The sequence below is a fragment of the Chiloscyllium plagiosum genome, chromosome 6, assembly GCF_004010195.1.
Source record: "Chiloscyllium plagiosum isolate BGI_BamShark_2017 chromosome 6, ASM401019v2, whole genome shotgun sequence".
NCBI classification, from domain to species: Eukaryota; Metazoa; Chordata; class Chondrichthyes; order Orectolobiformes; family Hemiscylliidae; genus Chiloscyllium; species Chiloscyllium plagiosum.
The window spans coordinates 56230184-56246941 of NC_057715.1; the positions used below are offsets into that span (position 1 = coordinate 56230184).

The 16758-nt window shown below is 39.4% G+C and overlaps 1 protein-coding gene and 1 long non-coding RNA gene across 2 annotated transcripts in view; both read left to right on the forward strand.

Annotated features, from left to right (window-relative positions):
• The window catches only part of LOC122550600 (NADP-dependent malic enzyme-like), a 166014-nt gene that overhangs the window by 67320 nt on the left and 81936 nt on the right, over nucleotides 1-16758 (forward strand). Inside the window, exons 4-5 of the mRNA XM_043691568.1 lie at nucleotides 5696-5845; nucleotides 11741-11816. Of these exons, the coding sequence (XP_043547503.1) occupies nucleotides 5696-5845; nucleotides 11741-11816 (226 nt within the window). The remainder of the gene's footprint in view (nucleotides 1-5695; nucleotides 5846-11740; nucleotides 11817-16758) is intronic.
• On the forward strand, nucleotides 6186-8805 carry LOC122550601. Its single transcript, XR_006311893.1, has 2 exons — nucleotides 6186-6279; nucleotides 8765-8805. It is a non-coding gene; the product is annotated as an uncharacterized LOC122550601 (long non-coding RNA).

Here is a 16758-nt window from a genome sequence, read left to right on the forward strand (position 1 = left end):
TTGTAGTTGGAGTTTCTCCTGAGCTGCATCAGTACTTTGGTATGGAGCATACGAAGCAGGCAGAGTCAGCAGTGTAGAGAGAAGGGAAATAGGGCTCTTAAGTAGAATGCCATACTAGCCAAAGGTCCTCAAAGAGCATTTCTACAGATGCCTTTGCCAGCTCCAGTGGCTGCTGCACAGCTTTGCTATCAGTGATGTTGACTGTTGATGCCTTGTAGAATGCCATGGGTTTTGAGGGTCCAGCTTTGGATTATGCAATCTTAGCACTGATGGCAGTCACCTAGACAATCTGGCTTAAAAAGGTGCAGTGGTGAAGTGGCAATTGTGAACACAAGGATGCTTTCACCTCAGAATATAAAACCATAACAAATAGGTGCATGAGAGAAGTTGCTGATTTACACACAAACGAGGCATTGCCGCAGCCCAAAGATGGCCTTTCAGTAATCGTAGTGATTTCACTGGACTGTGCTGAGACCTTACAAGCCCCTTTGAAAAATGGTATTTGTGCCCATGATGGCAGCAGTCTAACCTGCATTGTGCTGTGCTTGGTTAGCATGACAATGTGTGGATCTCAGGACTGTAATCTGAGCTTCCACTACAGCTGTGATGCTTCTAATGGCTTTGGTCTGTACTATAATGGAAACTGAAGTATTGGTCATATCCACACAACAATTGAGTCCATCAACGTTTGTATACAAGAAAGAATGGACTCTAGGCTCACTGATGAAGCCCAATGTCAAACTGGAGCTGGATTAATTTGTGCTCCTTTTGATGTCAAGGCCCATTGCAGCCTTGTCAATGCACTAAGCATGTTAATAGGCATTTCCATCGGTGTACTGTATGCCACCCCAAAGTCTTCAGATGAGTCACTTTGTGGTGAGCCAGCATGCGCATACTGTTTTTACCTCTGCCCTTACTGCAGGCCACTTCTGCACATGCTGATCCTAGTACTGAGCTCCCCATTGAATTATGCACAATGTCAGTCTCTGAGAGTATGAGATCAAGAAATTCATGGTCTTGTCAGAGGTCACGTGAGACTGTACCAGCTGGTCAGGCCCCAAATCTTTCGCTGGAAATGAAAATGTAGGATGTCAGCAAAGTATGTAGGGGTGGGAAGCAAGAGTTCTATGGTTACACAATGTGCAAATTTCTGTTCATACCATGTGGCAGAATAAGGCAAAGGATAAGCCTCTATTAGCTGAAACGCTTAAACTCCTCCTTATAATCCCAGCTGATGTTATTACTGGACAAGTCAAATCTCAGACTGGAATTTAGCTTGATGAATCATGTTTTGTATTTTTGTTCTTTTTATTCTGGTGGTCTTTCACTGGAACATGTGCTTATAATGCTGCTGATTTGATTTAAGCAGTAAAGGCTTATTTCTGCAAGAAATGCAGATTGATAAAATAAACCAAGTTACATACATTTTAACATGTTTAAGGATTTCAAAACATACAGAAATCTAAAATTCTATTAATTCCACCAGCAGTCCTTTGCTGTATTCAAGTACAAGAAATAATTCCCTCTCAGAAGATGGTTCAAGTGTGGAATGAGCTTCCAGAGGAAGTGGTGAATGTGGATACAATCACAATGTTTAAAAGACATTTGAATAAGTACATGAAAAGGAAAAGTTTGGAGAAATATGGACCAGAAGCTGGCAAGTAGGACAAGTTTAGTTTGGGATAATGATTGGCATGGACAGGTTGGAGCAAAGGGTCTGTTTCTATGCTGTATAACTCTTACATGTAGAATTTGACTTAAATATGACTAAAATTCCTGGTCTTGAGAATCTGATAGCTGCGTGAGGAATCGGGGAAGATGCTGAGTATCGACATTTTCAGCCTCAGATAACTCTTCCGGAGTTTTAACCAACCCGAAACTTCAATTCTCCTGCTCCTTGGATGCTGCCTGACTGGCTGTGCTTTTCTAGCACCATACTCTTCGATTTCTGGTCTGGAATTTGACAACTAACTTCGCTAACTGAGAGAAGTTATTTATGAACAGTCCTAAATTCAGTAGGAAGAATAGTTGCTCATAATCTGCATTAGTCAGAACTTTTAATAAAGTCCCAAGAGAAATCCAAAAGCTTCTTTTCAAGCTATGGGTGTTTCCCATAGTCGTAAGCACAATTTCTAGAACCTTCTGAACTGAAACCTATTGCACTACGCTGTTTACTTTGCTCATAAACATGCCCAATGAAAACAAAATCTTGTTGGTCTCCAAGAACTCACTCACTCTGTGTTTTTTAAAATAAATTTAGGAAGGCTGCAGCAATACCTACAGGTTAATCATTAAATCCCTTCACAGACACAGACCAAAATCCATATGCCATTCGTTCAAATCGAAATTCTAAAATAAATGATATAATGTAGATGGACGACACACCTTACATCAAACCTCCTCCCAAAGAAGAAGGGAAATGTATATTTAAGAAGCATTTTCATTACTCATCAAGCATCATTTTAACTTTACTACTGTGTCACTTTGACATTAATAACATATCGGCATTAAGTATCCAGTGAGTTACACAGCAACCTTGTTTTTGCTTGCGTTCATGGGGACCACATTACTCAGTGACCTTCAAATATGCTATCAATAAAATGTCCACTCTAACAGTTTCTTTCACAGAAACAAGGACAACTTTCAAATTATAGGGTTAGAGATTTCAGCTACACTGAAATAGTCACTAATTCTTATCCCAAGTCCATTTCGAAGAAAATCGAAGGATTGTATTCTATACAAATTTCAACAGTTTGTTCTATATTGTTGATTTAAATACTCAAAATGATGTAAAGTTAACACAAGACTCAATGCCTCTTTCTGAACAGTGGAATATTTTTACTGACATTGTCAGTTTCTTTGAAAGTTAACTGACAGGCCATTCAATCCTATCTCATTATCTTCTAATAAAACTGCCCAAATGCTAATATCGCTGACATCAGCTAGTTTGAATGTCTTTGCTTAAGTCAGCACACCTAACACCAATATGGTTTTCAGCACGGCTTTCATGTATTCAATGACACTGTGACACTCCTACATCCACTCACATTTCCTGCCTTCAACAAAATTATTAAAGGTGCATTGACAGTGCTGAAGTTCAGATCAAACATTTATACTGACATACTTCCTCCTTTAGGAAGGATGTTGTGAAACTTGAAAGGCTTCAGATAAGATTTACAAAGATGTTGCCAGGGTTGGAGGATTTGAGCTATAGGGAGAGGCTGAACAGGTTGGTGCTATTTTCTCTGGAGAATCAGAAGCTGAGGGGTGACCTTAGAGAGATTTTATGAAATCATGAGCGGCATGAATAGGGTAAATAGGCAAGGTCTTTGTCCCAGGGTGGGAGAGTCCAGAACTAGAGGGCATAGGTTTAAGGTGAGAGCAGAAGGATGTAAAAGGGACCTGAGGGGCAACTTTTTCACACAGAGGGTGGTATGTGTATGAAATGAGCTGCCAGAGGAAGTTGTGAAGATTGGTTGTGAACATTTAAAAGACCTCTGGATGGGTACATGAATAGGAAGGATTTTGGGCAAAGAAGTGGCAAAGGGAATACTATGTGGAAAAGTGTGGTCATGCACTTTGGTAGGAAGAATAGAGCCATGAGCTATTTTCTGAAGTGCAAAAGGACTTGGGAGTCCTAGTCCAGGTTTCTCTGAAGGTAAAGTTACAGGTTGAGTCGGTAGTTAGGAAGGCAAATACAATGTCATTCATCTCAAGAGGACTACAACATAAAAGCAGGGATATACTTCTGAGGTTTTATAAAACTCTGGTCAGACCACATTTCGAGTATTGCGAGCAATTATGGGCCCCATACCTCAGCAAGGATGTACTGGCCCTAAAGAGGTTATGGAGGAGATTCACGAGAATGATCCCAGGAATGACAGGCTTAACATAGGAATATTTGAGGACTCTGGGACTATACTCGATTAGAGTTTCGAAGGATGAGAGGAAATCTAATTGAAACTTACTGAATAATGATTGGCCTGAACACAGTGGACACAGAGAAGATGTTTCTATTGGCAAGAGAGACTAGGACCTGAGGGCACAGCCTTAGAGTAAAGGGAAAACCGTTTAGAACAGAAATGAGGAGAAACTTCTTCAGCCAGAGAGTGGTGAATCTGTGGAATTCATTACCACAGAAGGCTGTGGAGGCCAGGTCATTTAATATATTTGAAACAGATAATTTCTTGGGTGTCAATGAGATCAAAGGTTATGGGAGAAAGTGCGAGAATGGGATTGAAAAAAACTTATCAGCTGTGATTGAATGGCGGAGCAGACTGGATGGGCCTAATTTCTGCTCCTATTTGTTATGGTCTAATGGTTTAGAGGAACATGGGCCAAATGATGGCAAATGGGCCTAGATTTCTATCAGGATATCTGGTTAGCATGGGCGAGTTGGGTCGAAGGGTCTGTTTCTGTGCTATATATCTATGATTCAAAAGTTCTCGTTTGACCTAGGCATGGGAAAATCCAAAATAACCCATACTTGCACTTTTCCAAGTGCTAATTTTCTTGTTCCCAAGTAGGCTTTTTGTAGCTAATCAAATAGTTTAATCAAGTTGTGTAAATGGTCTTCCCACAGTTAGCTTAAAAACACCCAAATCCCTAATGTAAACAATAGTTACACTATCCTCCATTGACTTTTTGGCATATCTGTAAGAATGTTGCAGCTGCACTTTTCATTTTAAACAGCGTGACTTGTTAAAAATCACACAACACGAGGTTCTCGTCCAACAGGTTTAATTGGAAGCACACTAGCCTTCGGAGTGTCGCTTCTTCATTACTTGATGAAGGACCAAAGCTCCGAAAGCTAGTGTGCTTCCAATTAAACCTGTTGGACTATAACCTCGTGTTGTGTGATTTTTAACTTTGTACACTCCAGTCCAACACCGACATCTCCAAAACATGACTTGTTTGGTAAAGTCCATCTTGCTTTAGAAAATATGCTTTTTTTTTACCTCTGCCACTAAGTGGATCTTGCAGCAACTGAGAAATCATGTTCCACAGGGATCAGTGCTGGGACCAGTGCTGATCACAATTTATATTGTGATAAGACTCAATATGACTCAGGAAATCAATCCTACTTCGGAAGTCAATCTCATTCAGGACACTTAATTCCCAACCATCACCTTCAACTTTCACTCCCTCCACCACCAATGCACAGTGTACCATCTACAAGAGTACTGCATGCTCACCTGGAGTATCTTAGCATCTTACAAACGCACAATCTCCACCACCACGGAGGGCAAATGACAACAGGTAAGACAGCCATAGCAAATTTCCCTTAAAGCTCCACACCATTCTGACTTGAACCATATCACCTTTCGTTGATCTCACAGGGTCAAAAATCATAGAACTCCCATCCTAACAGCATTGTGAGTGCACCAACAGCTCACAGACTGCTGTGGTCCTAAGTGGTGGCTTACCACCACCTTCTCTAGGCATATTAGATGTATTCCTAACCAATAACATCCACATCAGATGAACAAATTGAATTGTGTTTTGTTTAATGTGTAAAACATTCATTAATGAAAGCTATGCTTTGTTCTTCTTTTAGGATATGCAGTTATTGATCAAAGATGTATTTTATTTATTTTAAAACTGTAGTTGAAATCTAGGTGGAATTACTGAATCTTTATGGCAGTTTTGATCAGGTGAGCTTTAAAATGTTGCATGTTGTCATCTGCCTCAACAGATATATTATCCTCATGACCCTGCAGGATCGAAATGAAAAACTTTTCTATAGAGTGCTTACTTCCAACATTGAAAAATTTATGCCCATCATTTATACCCCTACCGTGGGTCTGGCATGTCAGCAGTATGGCCTGGCCTTCAGAAGACCACGGTAAGTCAAGTCTTTTCTTTGACTCGACTCCTGCTCTGCATTTTTCACACTACTAGTGTTGCATTGCAAATTTTTGTGTGCGCAGTTAAATTTGTTTTTAAGTTTGCAATGTGCTATTATCAAACTGATCTTTATATTGCAGAATTCATGCTATTTCACTTTATCCCTAGTTATCTTTATTTCTCTATGGCACAATAACTAAACAGTTATTTTTGTTGTTCATGATTTGGAGACGCTGGTCTTGGACTGGGGTGTACAAAGTTAAAAATTGCACAATACCAGGTTATAGTCCAACAGGTTTATTCAGAAGTACTAGTTTTCAGAGTGCTGCTTCTGCATCAGGTGGTTGTGGAGTATAAGATCGTAAGATTCTTGGTGTTGGGATTGAGGTCATGATTGCTTAATGAGATTTTTGGCTATGAAGAGCATTGTAGGTGAGGTCTAATTTTTCTCCTATCTTAAGTCCAATTGCCACCCTAGTCTGGACATTGGTACCAGTTGCAGTAGCACAACTGCATTGGTTTCTGCCCTTGGTTTTCCTACCAAACTCCATTTCATGGTTGGAAAATTGTCATGATCCCTCTGTCAGGACTGTGAGAATGTGAGGGCAGACTAGTAAGGTGGGACCCTATTAGGTGTGGGTTAGAGAAGGTGATGAGGCAATTCATTGTTTTTCATAAAACTGTGGAAAGCCTGTTGTGGAGTCAGGTCTTGAGGTAGTTTTGTTTACACCATACTGTAGTGTGACAAAGTGCGAGGATTTAAAGCTGCTTTGCAGAAAACTGCTTGGTTGGCACTCTATCGCCTCTGACCTTTGTGACCTGAAATTTTGACTCATGACCCCCCAGCTTTGTGAAGGCCTGCTCATGCCTATTGAGAGCAGCTATTTCAGTATATGTTTAGTGCAAATCTATTTTACTGCAACACAGGTTGGTGCTTTCACCCATCCATCTGGGAAGCAGCATTTTATTTTACAAATTACAGAAATTTACTGTATCTTCCTATAAATACTGTGCGAACAAACATGGTTTTGTTTTCAGACAGTGCTTCACAGTCTGAGACATTTCTGTCTGGCTGAGTTGTTCTGGCACCACACCCCATGACTAATGCTGGCTTAATGTCAGAGTTACAAGGTCATTATAATAACTATATTTGTTTGGACTTGTGTTGTGTGCAGTCCTTAGTTCTCAGACCATATCTCCAAGGCTGTGTTAGATTTGCAAAATGGTCAAAGTGACATTTCTGTTCCTGTTCTAAGAGAGGTGTTGAAATTAGTTTGTTTAGTAAATTAACTTTAAAGCTTGCCTGATGTTTCTGTATGCTTGCCAGTGCAACAGAGAATGGGAGCTTTCTAAAAAAGTAATGTCTGTGTAATTTTTAAAGACTGCCATGACATTTCAGTTCCAAATTGAGTTGAGACCGACATGAGATCAGCCATGATCATATTGAATGGCAGTGCAGAATCAAGAGGCTGAATGATCTACTGTTGCACCTAGTTTTTATGTTCTTATGTTCATATGTATATCCTTCAAATGTAGGCCCAGAAAGAGCTCTTCCAACAGTTTTATTAGCTACACTGGCTTCAAAACTCAGCCATATTTTCATGGTAACTTGGCAGTGGGCCAGTCATGCTATTATATTCATTTTGTGTTAAACCTGCAGCACGTTTGTAATTTTGCATGATTTTACAGATTTGTAGTTCTGATATAATCTGCTAAAATTCCCATAATTCTACAACTTAATTGTCATCATATGCTTTCACTTTGAAGTGTCAGCCAGTATTTTTACCAAATAACCATTCTTGCATTGAATTAAACTGTGATCATCAGTCAGCTGTTTGGCAAAGAACTGCAATGGCATCAAGCACTGCCTTCTTTCCAATTCTTTTCTCATCTCTGTCTGTTCTACCTAATTTTCTAATTGAGAACAGCTAATTCAGCACAAGTTAGTCTTAACCTCCTTGTTTGGTTTTACAATGGATATAGCAAGAGTCGAAAAGTGTGGTGCTGAAAAATCACAGCAGATCAGGTAGCATACAAAGAGCAGAAGGAGCTTCCTGATGAACGGCTTATGCCCAAAGTGTTGACTCTCCTGCTCCTTGGATGCTGACTGACCTGCTACGCTTTTCCAGTGTCACATGTTTTGACTCTGACTCTCCAGCATCTGCAGTCCTCACTTTCTCCTAGTTACTAGATGTAGCAACATTATTAAGGAAGTTAACAATCGCAGTACACCAGCTTATAGTCCAGCAGGCTTATCTAGAAGTACTAGCTTTCGGAGCATTGCTCTTTTATCAGGTAGCTGTGGAGCAGGATCGTAAGACATCGAATTTATAGCAAAAGATCACCGTGTCATGCAATTGAAACGATATATTGAACACACCTAGATTGCTGTTAAGCACAGAACTTGCAAGCAGTCAATCTGTGTAACATTTTACAAATTCCTACTTTGGATATAGAACCAGCCTGACTCAAGATTGGGATACAGACAAACTCTAACCTCACACCTTTAATACATTGAGCTGAGGCGTCTTGTTTTTTTATAAAACCTTAAAGTTATCTCGAGAATGTGACTTAAAAGGACTTCTGGGATTTACGTATTAATGAACCAAAAGCTGCAACCCATTCTAAAAGAAAAACTTAACAGCAACCTTGGTTTGTTCAAATATTATTTCAGTTGCATGACACTGATCTGTTGCTATGAATTCTGCATCCTATGATCCTGCTCCACAGCTACCTAATGAAGGAGCAGCGCTCTGAAAGCTAGTGTTTCCAAATAAACCTGTTGGACTACAGTCTGGTGTTGTTTGATTTTTAACTTTGTCCAACTCAGTTCAACACCGGCATCTCCACATCTTTATGAAGGAAGTCAGCAGGTCAGGGAAGAGAAATTAATCCTTAAAATTCTTTACTTGGTCAGTACACTCTCTGGCATCTGATTCAGAAGCAGCAGCAGCAGCAGCAAAAAATACATTGATGGACTGACTTCACAGTTATGGGATTGGTATAGGACTTATTTACTCAATTTTGAATTACCTCGTAAGTCGATATGGCATTAATATTTATCACCTGTGATAGATACTTTTGATAGCATTACTACCGTGTGTCGGGAATACATAATTTCATAATTTTTACATTTTAGAGTATAACTTAATAAGAATTAAGAACGGGATAAGCTTTTCAGCCCTTTTGAGCCTGCTCTGTAATTCAATCCAATCAAATGTAGTTTGATTGTGGCCTCACCATTTCCTCATCATTTCCAGTCTAGCCACAACCCTTGACTCCCTTGTTGATCAAAAGTTAACTTAGCCTTAAAGGTATTCAATAGCTCAGCCTTGCACCTCCCTGGGGAAGAGAATTCCATTGAGTAGCAATTCTTCTCTTTCCATTCCACCACCATTAGGAAAAAAAGATGTCCCTAACTCAGTCTTAAATGGGAGAACCCTTTTAAAACTGTCCCCAAGTTATACACTTTACCAAGACAGGCACCCCCCCCCCCCCACCCCTTCCTGTGGCATCTTCCCGTGTAACTAACTATAGAAGGCCCAACACCTGCCCCTTCACCTCTTCCCAGCTCACCATCCAAAGGTCTAAACAGTCTTTCCAGGTGAAGCAGCATTTCACCTATACCTCCTCCAATCTCTGTGCAAGCATGACCCTGATCTTCTCATAGCTGATCATTTTAATACAGTGCCCTGCTTGCATGTCCACTTGTCTGTCTTTGGCACGCTATGGTGCTCCAGTGAATGACAACACCAACTAAAGGAATGACATCTTATCTTTAGATGCACTTTACAACCTCTGGACTTAATATTAAATGCAACACCTTCAAATTACACACAAGCTCCCATTCTTTCCCTTTCTTTTAGCTTTATTTCTTACATTCTCTGTCACCATGATGTCTCTCCCATCACCAATTCCAGTGGTGTTCTTTCATGTCTGGCAGTTAGACACACCATTGTTCTGCCATTCTCACATTCCGATCACTTAATCTGAACTATCAACATCCTTTCTTCCCAGAACTCTATACTCCAAAATCCCCTCCCCAACTATAGCATAAATGCTGCCCCCTCCACACTTCATGTCAGCTCTATTGAAGAATTGTCTCGACTTGAAATGTTAGGTTTCTCTCTCTCTCTATGGATGCTGCCTGACCCACTGATCTCCAGCATTTGTTGTTTTTGATGTTTTGATGTTCAACGTGATCTGGATGTCCTCGTATACCAATCATTGAAGGTAAGCATGAAGGTGCAGCAGGCAGTAAAGAAGACAGATTGCGTATTGGCCGTCATAGCAAGAGGATTTAAATACAGGAAATTGGGTCTTGCTGCAACGATATAGGACCTTGAGACTGCACCTGGAATATTGAGTGCAGTTTTGATTTCCTTATCTGAGAGAGAAGTTTCTTGCTGTTGAGGGAATGAGGCAAAGGTTTACCTTGCTGATTCTCGGGACGGCAGGACTGATGTATGAGGAGAGGTTGGATCATTTAGGATTTAGTTGCTGGAGTTCTGAAGAATAAGGAGGGATCTCAGAGAAACCCATAACATTCTAACAGGACTAGACAGGGTAGGTGTGGAAAGAATATTTCAATGACAGGGGAATCCAAAAGCAGGGTTCACAGTATAAGGATATGGGATAAAGCATTTAAGACTGAATGAGGAGAAATTTCTTCAGCAAGAGAGTGGTGAGCCCATGGAATTGGCTACCACACAAAGTAGTCAAAATGATTTTGAGAAATAATTGGATATAATGCTTGGGGCTAAAGGGATCAAAGGATATGGGGAAAAAGTGAGAACAGATTATTAATTTGGAATATTAGCCATGATCATAATGAATGGCAGAGTAAGCTCAAAAGGTTGAATGGTCTATACTTGCTCAAATTTTCTATGTTTCTGTGTAACACATCCACTAGTGGTGGCTGTGCTCTCTCTTTTTACCCTCTACACAGTGGGGAGGAAGTGGTGTAGTGGTCACTGTACCAGTAATCCAGAGGCCCTTGCTAATGTTGTCCTGATACAGTTGGTGGAATTTGAATAAAAAGCTAGTCTCTAGTGAAACTATGATTGATTGTCAGATAAAAACCATAATCTTCAAAATGTCTTTTGCCATTTTGCCAACACTGCCATCCTTACCTGTCCTGGCCTATGTGTAACTCTTGACCTCTGAAATGGTCTAGCGAGAGATGGACAAAGCAGACCTTATTACAGGTGTCCATATTACGTATTCCTCCTTTAATATATTCCTTTTTGTTGTCTGACCTAATATCTATTTACCTGGGTCAGTTTCACATTCTTTTACAATATTTTTATGAAACACCTCAGAACATTTTGTCATTTTATATATATTATATATCATGATTACTGATATTAAGTTGAACTGTCATAGGCTGATTGACGAACAAGTTCAAAAGTCATTCAGAGCATGACTTTGGGAGCATGCCATTTTTAAGTCAGTTAGTTGGGTGAACAAAAGGGAAAAGAGGGGGACATTAAGAGCAGAAATAGTCGTCTTCATGAAAGATAGTTGCCTCAATTTATGCCTCCCACTGTAGCAGTTCCAATGAAAAACAAATAAAATAAATTGGGGGAATTCAATTATATTTTAACACAAATTATCTTTGACTGTTGCAGGGCTTGTGAAAGTAAGTGTTGGGATCCCAGTGAGGTTATAAGCTGAAATTTTGGAATAGTGATCACTGAGGCAGCAATGGCCATCCTCCTACCCCTGCTCTCATAGTTCTTCTCTTTTTCCTTCCTTCTCCCTCCACTGGGGGCCATAACAATTTCCAAGACTTAAAGTTGGCTCATAGTCTAAAAAGGTTTGGGGAGAGCTGGGCTATTTATGTCTCTTCAACTGAGAAATTTTTAAAAATATTGTTTTTCCCCTCATCCAGAGGATTGTTCATTACCATTCACGACAAAGGCCACATTGCTACAATGTTGAAATCTTGGCCAGTAGAAGATATAAAGGTAAAGCTTATTTCAAGGTTTGTTAATTTCTGAATTCATGTTGTGTAGGGATTGGTGGAAGGTTAGAACAAAATGATGTATTAAAAATAAGATAAATTAATGCTTGTATAATGTTAATCTACAAAACAATGTAAGTGACAATCCTGACTAATAATTACATTTTTAGTCAGTCCGAGTGATTTATCTGTGTTCACATACATGTTATAATGAACTTTACTTGTATACTTTCCTAACAAGATCTGTGGTTCCAGTTCATTCATGGATAATGTTCACTCAAAGGAGTGGGAACAGATTTGGTCTACTCAAATTAGAAGGAAAGATTACCAGGCAACACTTTGGTTGATGTTATAAAGTTGAATGCATGTACTGTACTTTTAAGAGAGAGCTTACAGGCACCTGTGTGATATGACTAGATGGTAGTCTTCGAGTGTACTGGAAAATTGAAAATATGTAACATTTGGCTTTGAAATGGATACCAATTTAACCAATCAGTTTAAATTATGGCCCAAGATACTAAAACTTAAGCAAATTTGAATTTAATGTTTTGCCAACATCAAACCAATGAGTTGGTCTGATGTTGAGGTTATAAAAATGCAGGCATTTTGAAAATTGGACGGAGCAACTGCCATCAACACAGATCCAAGAAATTAGGAAACCCACTCTATCAAAGGTACCTTTTCATAGGAAATATTTTGGTAGTACAAAAAATGAAAATGACACAGGAAGAAAACAGACACTGAAGGCGACAGCCGCTGTGTAGTTTTGAAATGAAGTTGATGTAATTTTAATAAGTGTCTTATTGAAAATGTATATTGTTATAGAGTTGAAAGCAGCTAATAAACAGTTAAGAGAAAGGGGGGCTTAGAGTTGTGAATAATTGTTTGATCACTTTTAGAGTTAAAAAATAAGTGTTATTTTCTTTAAATAGTGAAATTTGGGAGTTCTGTCACTCATTTTTAAAAGTTTGAGGCGAGGTGAGCTTTTCTGGGTGTTTGGTTTAATTAACAGATGGGTTTGCTGCCATGTCACAGCACTGCTCAGTTAGTTATCTTTAAATTCAATGGTGGGAAGCATCTAGAAACAGAAATAGTTGGAAATAGAATTGGATGATTTGGATGAGGGAACGAAATCTAATATCTTCAAATTTGCAAATAACAGAAAGTTGGGCGGGAGGATGGGCTGTGAGGAAGATGCAGAGATGCTTAAGTGTGATTTGGGCAAGCTGAGTACGTGGGCAAATGCTTAGCAGATGCAGTATAATGTGGATAAATGCGAGGTTACCCACTTTGTTAGCAAGAACAGGAAAGCTGAATATTATCTGACTATGAATTGAACAAGAAGAATGTTTAACGTGACCTGGATGTCCTCATACACCAGTCACTGAAAGAAAACATGCAGATGCAGCAGGTGGTAAGGAAGACAAATGGTATGTTGGCCTTCAATTTGGGTACAGCAGCAGATGCCTTCCTGCAATTATAAAAATTCTTGGTGAGACGACACCTGAAATATTGAATGCGGTTTTGGTGAGAAGAATGTTCTTGCTATAGAGGGAATGCAATGAAAGTTTGCCAGACTGATCACTGGGATGGCAGGACTGACGTGAGGAGATGCTGAATCAGTTTGAATTTTGTTTGCTGGAGTTCTGAAAATTGAGAGGAGAATTTTACAGAATCTATAAAATTCTAACAGAACTAGACAGGGTAAATGCAGGAAGGACAATCCTGATGGCAGGTGTTGACCAGATCAGGGTCACGATCTAAGAATATGAGATGAACTATTTAGGACAGAGGTGCAGACAAATCTCTTCACTGTGGAATTCGCTACGACAGAAAGCTATCAAGACCAAAACATTGCATCATTTCAAGGAGTTGGATATAGTACTTGAGCTCGAGGGATCAGAGGATATACAGGAAAAGCAGGAACATGTTATTGAATTGATGATCATAAAGAATGATGGAACAGGCTCAAAGGGCCAAATGACCTATTGCTGCTCCTATTTTCTATTTTTGAAGTAGGTGATGCTGTTGATGTGTACATGGACTTCTCGAATGGATTTCGGTAAAGTCCCAAATACCAGACCTGAGAGAAAAGCTATTGCTCATGGAAGTAAAGGGTCAGTAGAAATGTGCCTTGGCTGAGAATTGCTTGACTAATGGGAAACGGGGAATGGTTTTAGGGATGAGAAAATTTTGGTTGATTATAATTTTGAGAATTTGAGACAGTTCTCCTTGGGGAGAGGAAGACTGAAAGGAGATCTGATACTGTTTTTTTCAAAATTATGAAGGGCCGGACAAAGTAGAAAGGAAGAATAAGAGAATCCTTACAGTGCAGACAGAGGCTATTTTGGCCCATCAAGTCTGCATCAACCCTTTGAAGAGTATCCCACCTAGATCGACACCACCACCCTATCCCTGTAAATCTGCACTTTACCATGACCAAACCAAGTAACATTCACACCTTTGGATTTTTGGAAGAACAGTTCCTGTTTGTAAATATACACAGGTACAAAGTGATTTGCAAAAAAAGTGAGTGTAGAGTGATAAAAATCTTTTTCACGAGTTGAGTCATTCATGTTTGGAATGCATTGCCTGGAAAGGTGGTGGAGGCAGGTTCAATTGAGACATTCAAGAAAGCATGAGATGATTTAAATAGAAATAATGTGAAGGGTGCTGAAGAGAGCACTGGAGAATGGCACTAAGTCAGGATGTTCATTTAAAGAGCTGGTGGGCTGACCAATTGGCCTCCTTCCATTGCATCTATGTGATTCTGTAATTTTGAAGAAGTGAATGTTTGGGTTTGGTCAGGGTACATTATCATGAGGGAGGATTGCAGGGCAAACAGATGCAGAGCTGCTTAGATGATGTAAGAGATGCCCATTATAAATATAGGTGAGAATTTAATAGACTATATTACATGTGTATTAGTCAATTAAAAATGTAATGAGTGGGTTTGATTGGAGATCAAAAAGGGGATTTATGAAAAATGGTGAAGTTATTCATAGATGAGTACTTTGCATCTGTCTTTATTAAGAAAGAAACTGGACTTGGTAAAAGATTAGGTTAATTCAGATATTTGATGTGTTAATATTGGTAAGAAGGAGGTATTGAATAGGCTGTTTGTACTTAAATTTGAAAAGGTTCCAATACAGGGAAACACATGGGAACTCCACCACCTGCAAATTCCCCTCCAAGCCACTCACCATCCTTATTTGGAAATATATCACCATTCCTTTACTGTGTCTGGGTCAAAATTCTGGATTTCCCTCCTTAAGGACAGTGTGAGTAAATCTGTAGCTCATGGACTGCAGCAGTTCAAGAAGGCAGCTCACCAACTCTTCAAGGGCAACTAGGGACAAGCCAGCAACACTGAGTGAATATTAAAGAAAAAGCAATAACTTTAAAATGATGATTTACTGTATTAATTTTTCAAGTTGTTGTTGCCTTAATGAAAATTACAGCATCAGTGCAATGACTTGAAGTAAATCCCGCTTTCCCATTAAAACATTTAAAAGCTGCAGTTAGATTCTGCAGGGCTTTATCAGAAAATATATGAAAAAAACCCTTTCCTACAACTTGACTTTATGTGCTAATTTCCTATATTGGCAAATGAAACAATTAAAAATATGGAAGAAATATGTTAACAAAGAAGTGGTCTGGTTGAAAATGATTTGGTATGGGGAGAATTACTGAAGGTGTTGGCAATAATTGCCAATCAGTGGTTACTATTGACTTGAAAATACAGAAAATAAATTTCAGAAACAAATGGTTGCCAGAACAGTGGACTACAATTCTACGCAGGCTGCATTCAGATTTCATCCAAACTATAATTTAGTACTAGATCAAAAGAGACAGATTAATATAGAAATAAGTCATGGGGTCAAAGGACCATTTTCATCCTTGTCTATTTTTCCTTTCCACGGCATGACAGAATTAACATTAAAAATGGGTTTTTACAACCAATGTTTAGACAAAAAAACTTTGTGGTGTATTTCATTATCAAGTACATAGTCTAGGGCAAAAATGACTTTCTAATATCCATGGTTTTCCATCCCTAAGAAAAGGTATGAAGTATGGCACTTTTGGAGGCCTCAGTGCATTAAGTAGTGGAGAGTAACTCTTAAGGGTAGACTCATGTTAATCTTGTATAGTCTGAGAAGTTATGAAGATGTGAGACTTTGAGAGGAAGAAAATTATGAAAAATGGTATTCGTGCCAGCCACCTTATCTAATCTGAACAGGTTCTCCCTTGCCATGGTATATTTTTACTGTGTAACTAGTGTGCTATGTTCAACCTTAAACCCTGATTAAATTCAACATTCCACCATATTGGTTGTACTCAATCATGATTGAAAGATTATTTGCCCTTCCTCAGCCCATTGGTCCATTTGATCAAGATCCCATTGTACTCTGAAGTAACCTTCTTTGCTGTCCACTACACCTCCAATATTGGTGTCCTCAGCAAACTTACTAACTATGCCTCCTATTTTCACATCCAAATCATTTATACAAATGACGAAAAGTGGACCCAGCAGCGATCCTTGTGGCACATCACTGGTCACAGGCCTCCAGTCTGAAAAGCAACCCTCCACCACTATCATGTGTTTTCTACCTTTGAGCCAGTTCTGTATCCACATGGCAAGTTCTCCCTGTATTCCATGTGATCTAACCTTGCTAACCAGTCTCCCATGAGGAACCTTGTTGGACGCCTTACTGAAGTCCATATAGATCACGTCTACTGCTCTGTCCTCATCAATCCTCTTTGTTACTTCTTCAAAAAACTTAATCAAGTTTGTGAGGCATGACTTCCCACACACAAAGCCATGCTGACTATTCTTAATCGGTCCTTGCCTTTCCAAATACATGCACATCTTGTCCCTTAGGATTCCCTCCAACAACTTGCCCACCACTGATGTCAGGCTCACCAGCTTTTCTTCACCACCTTTC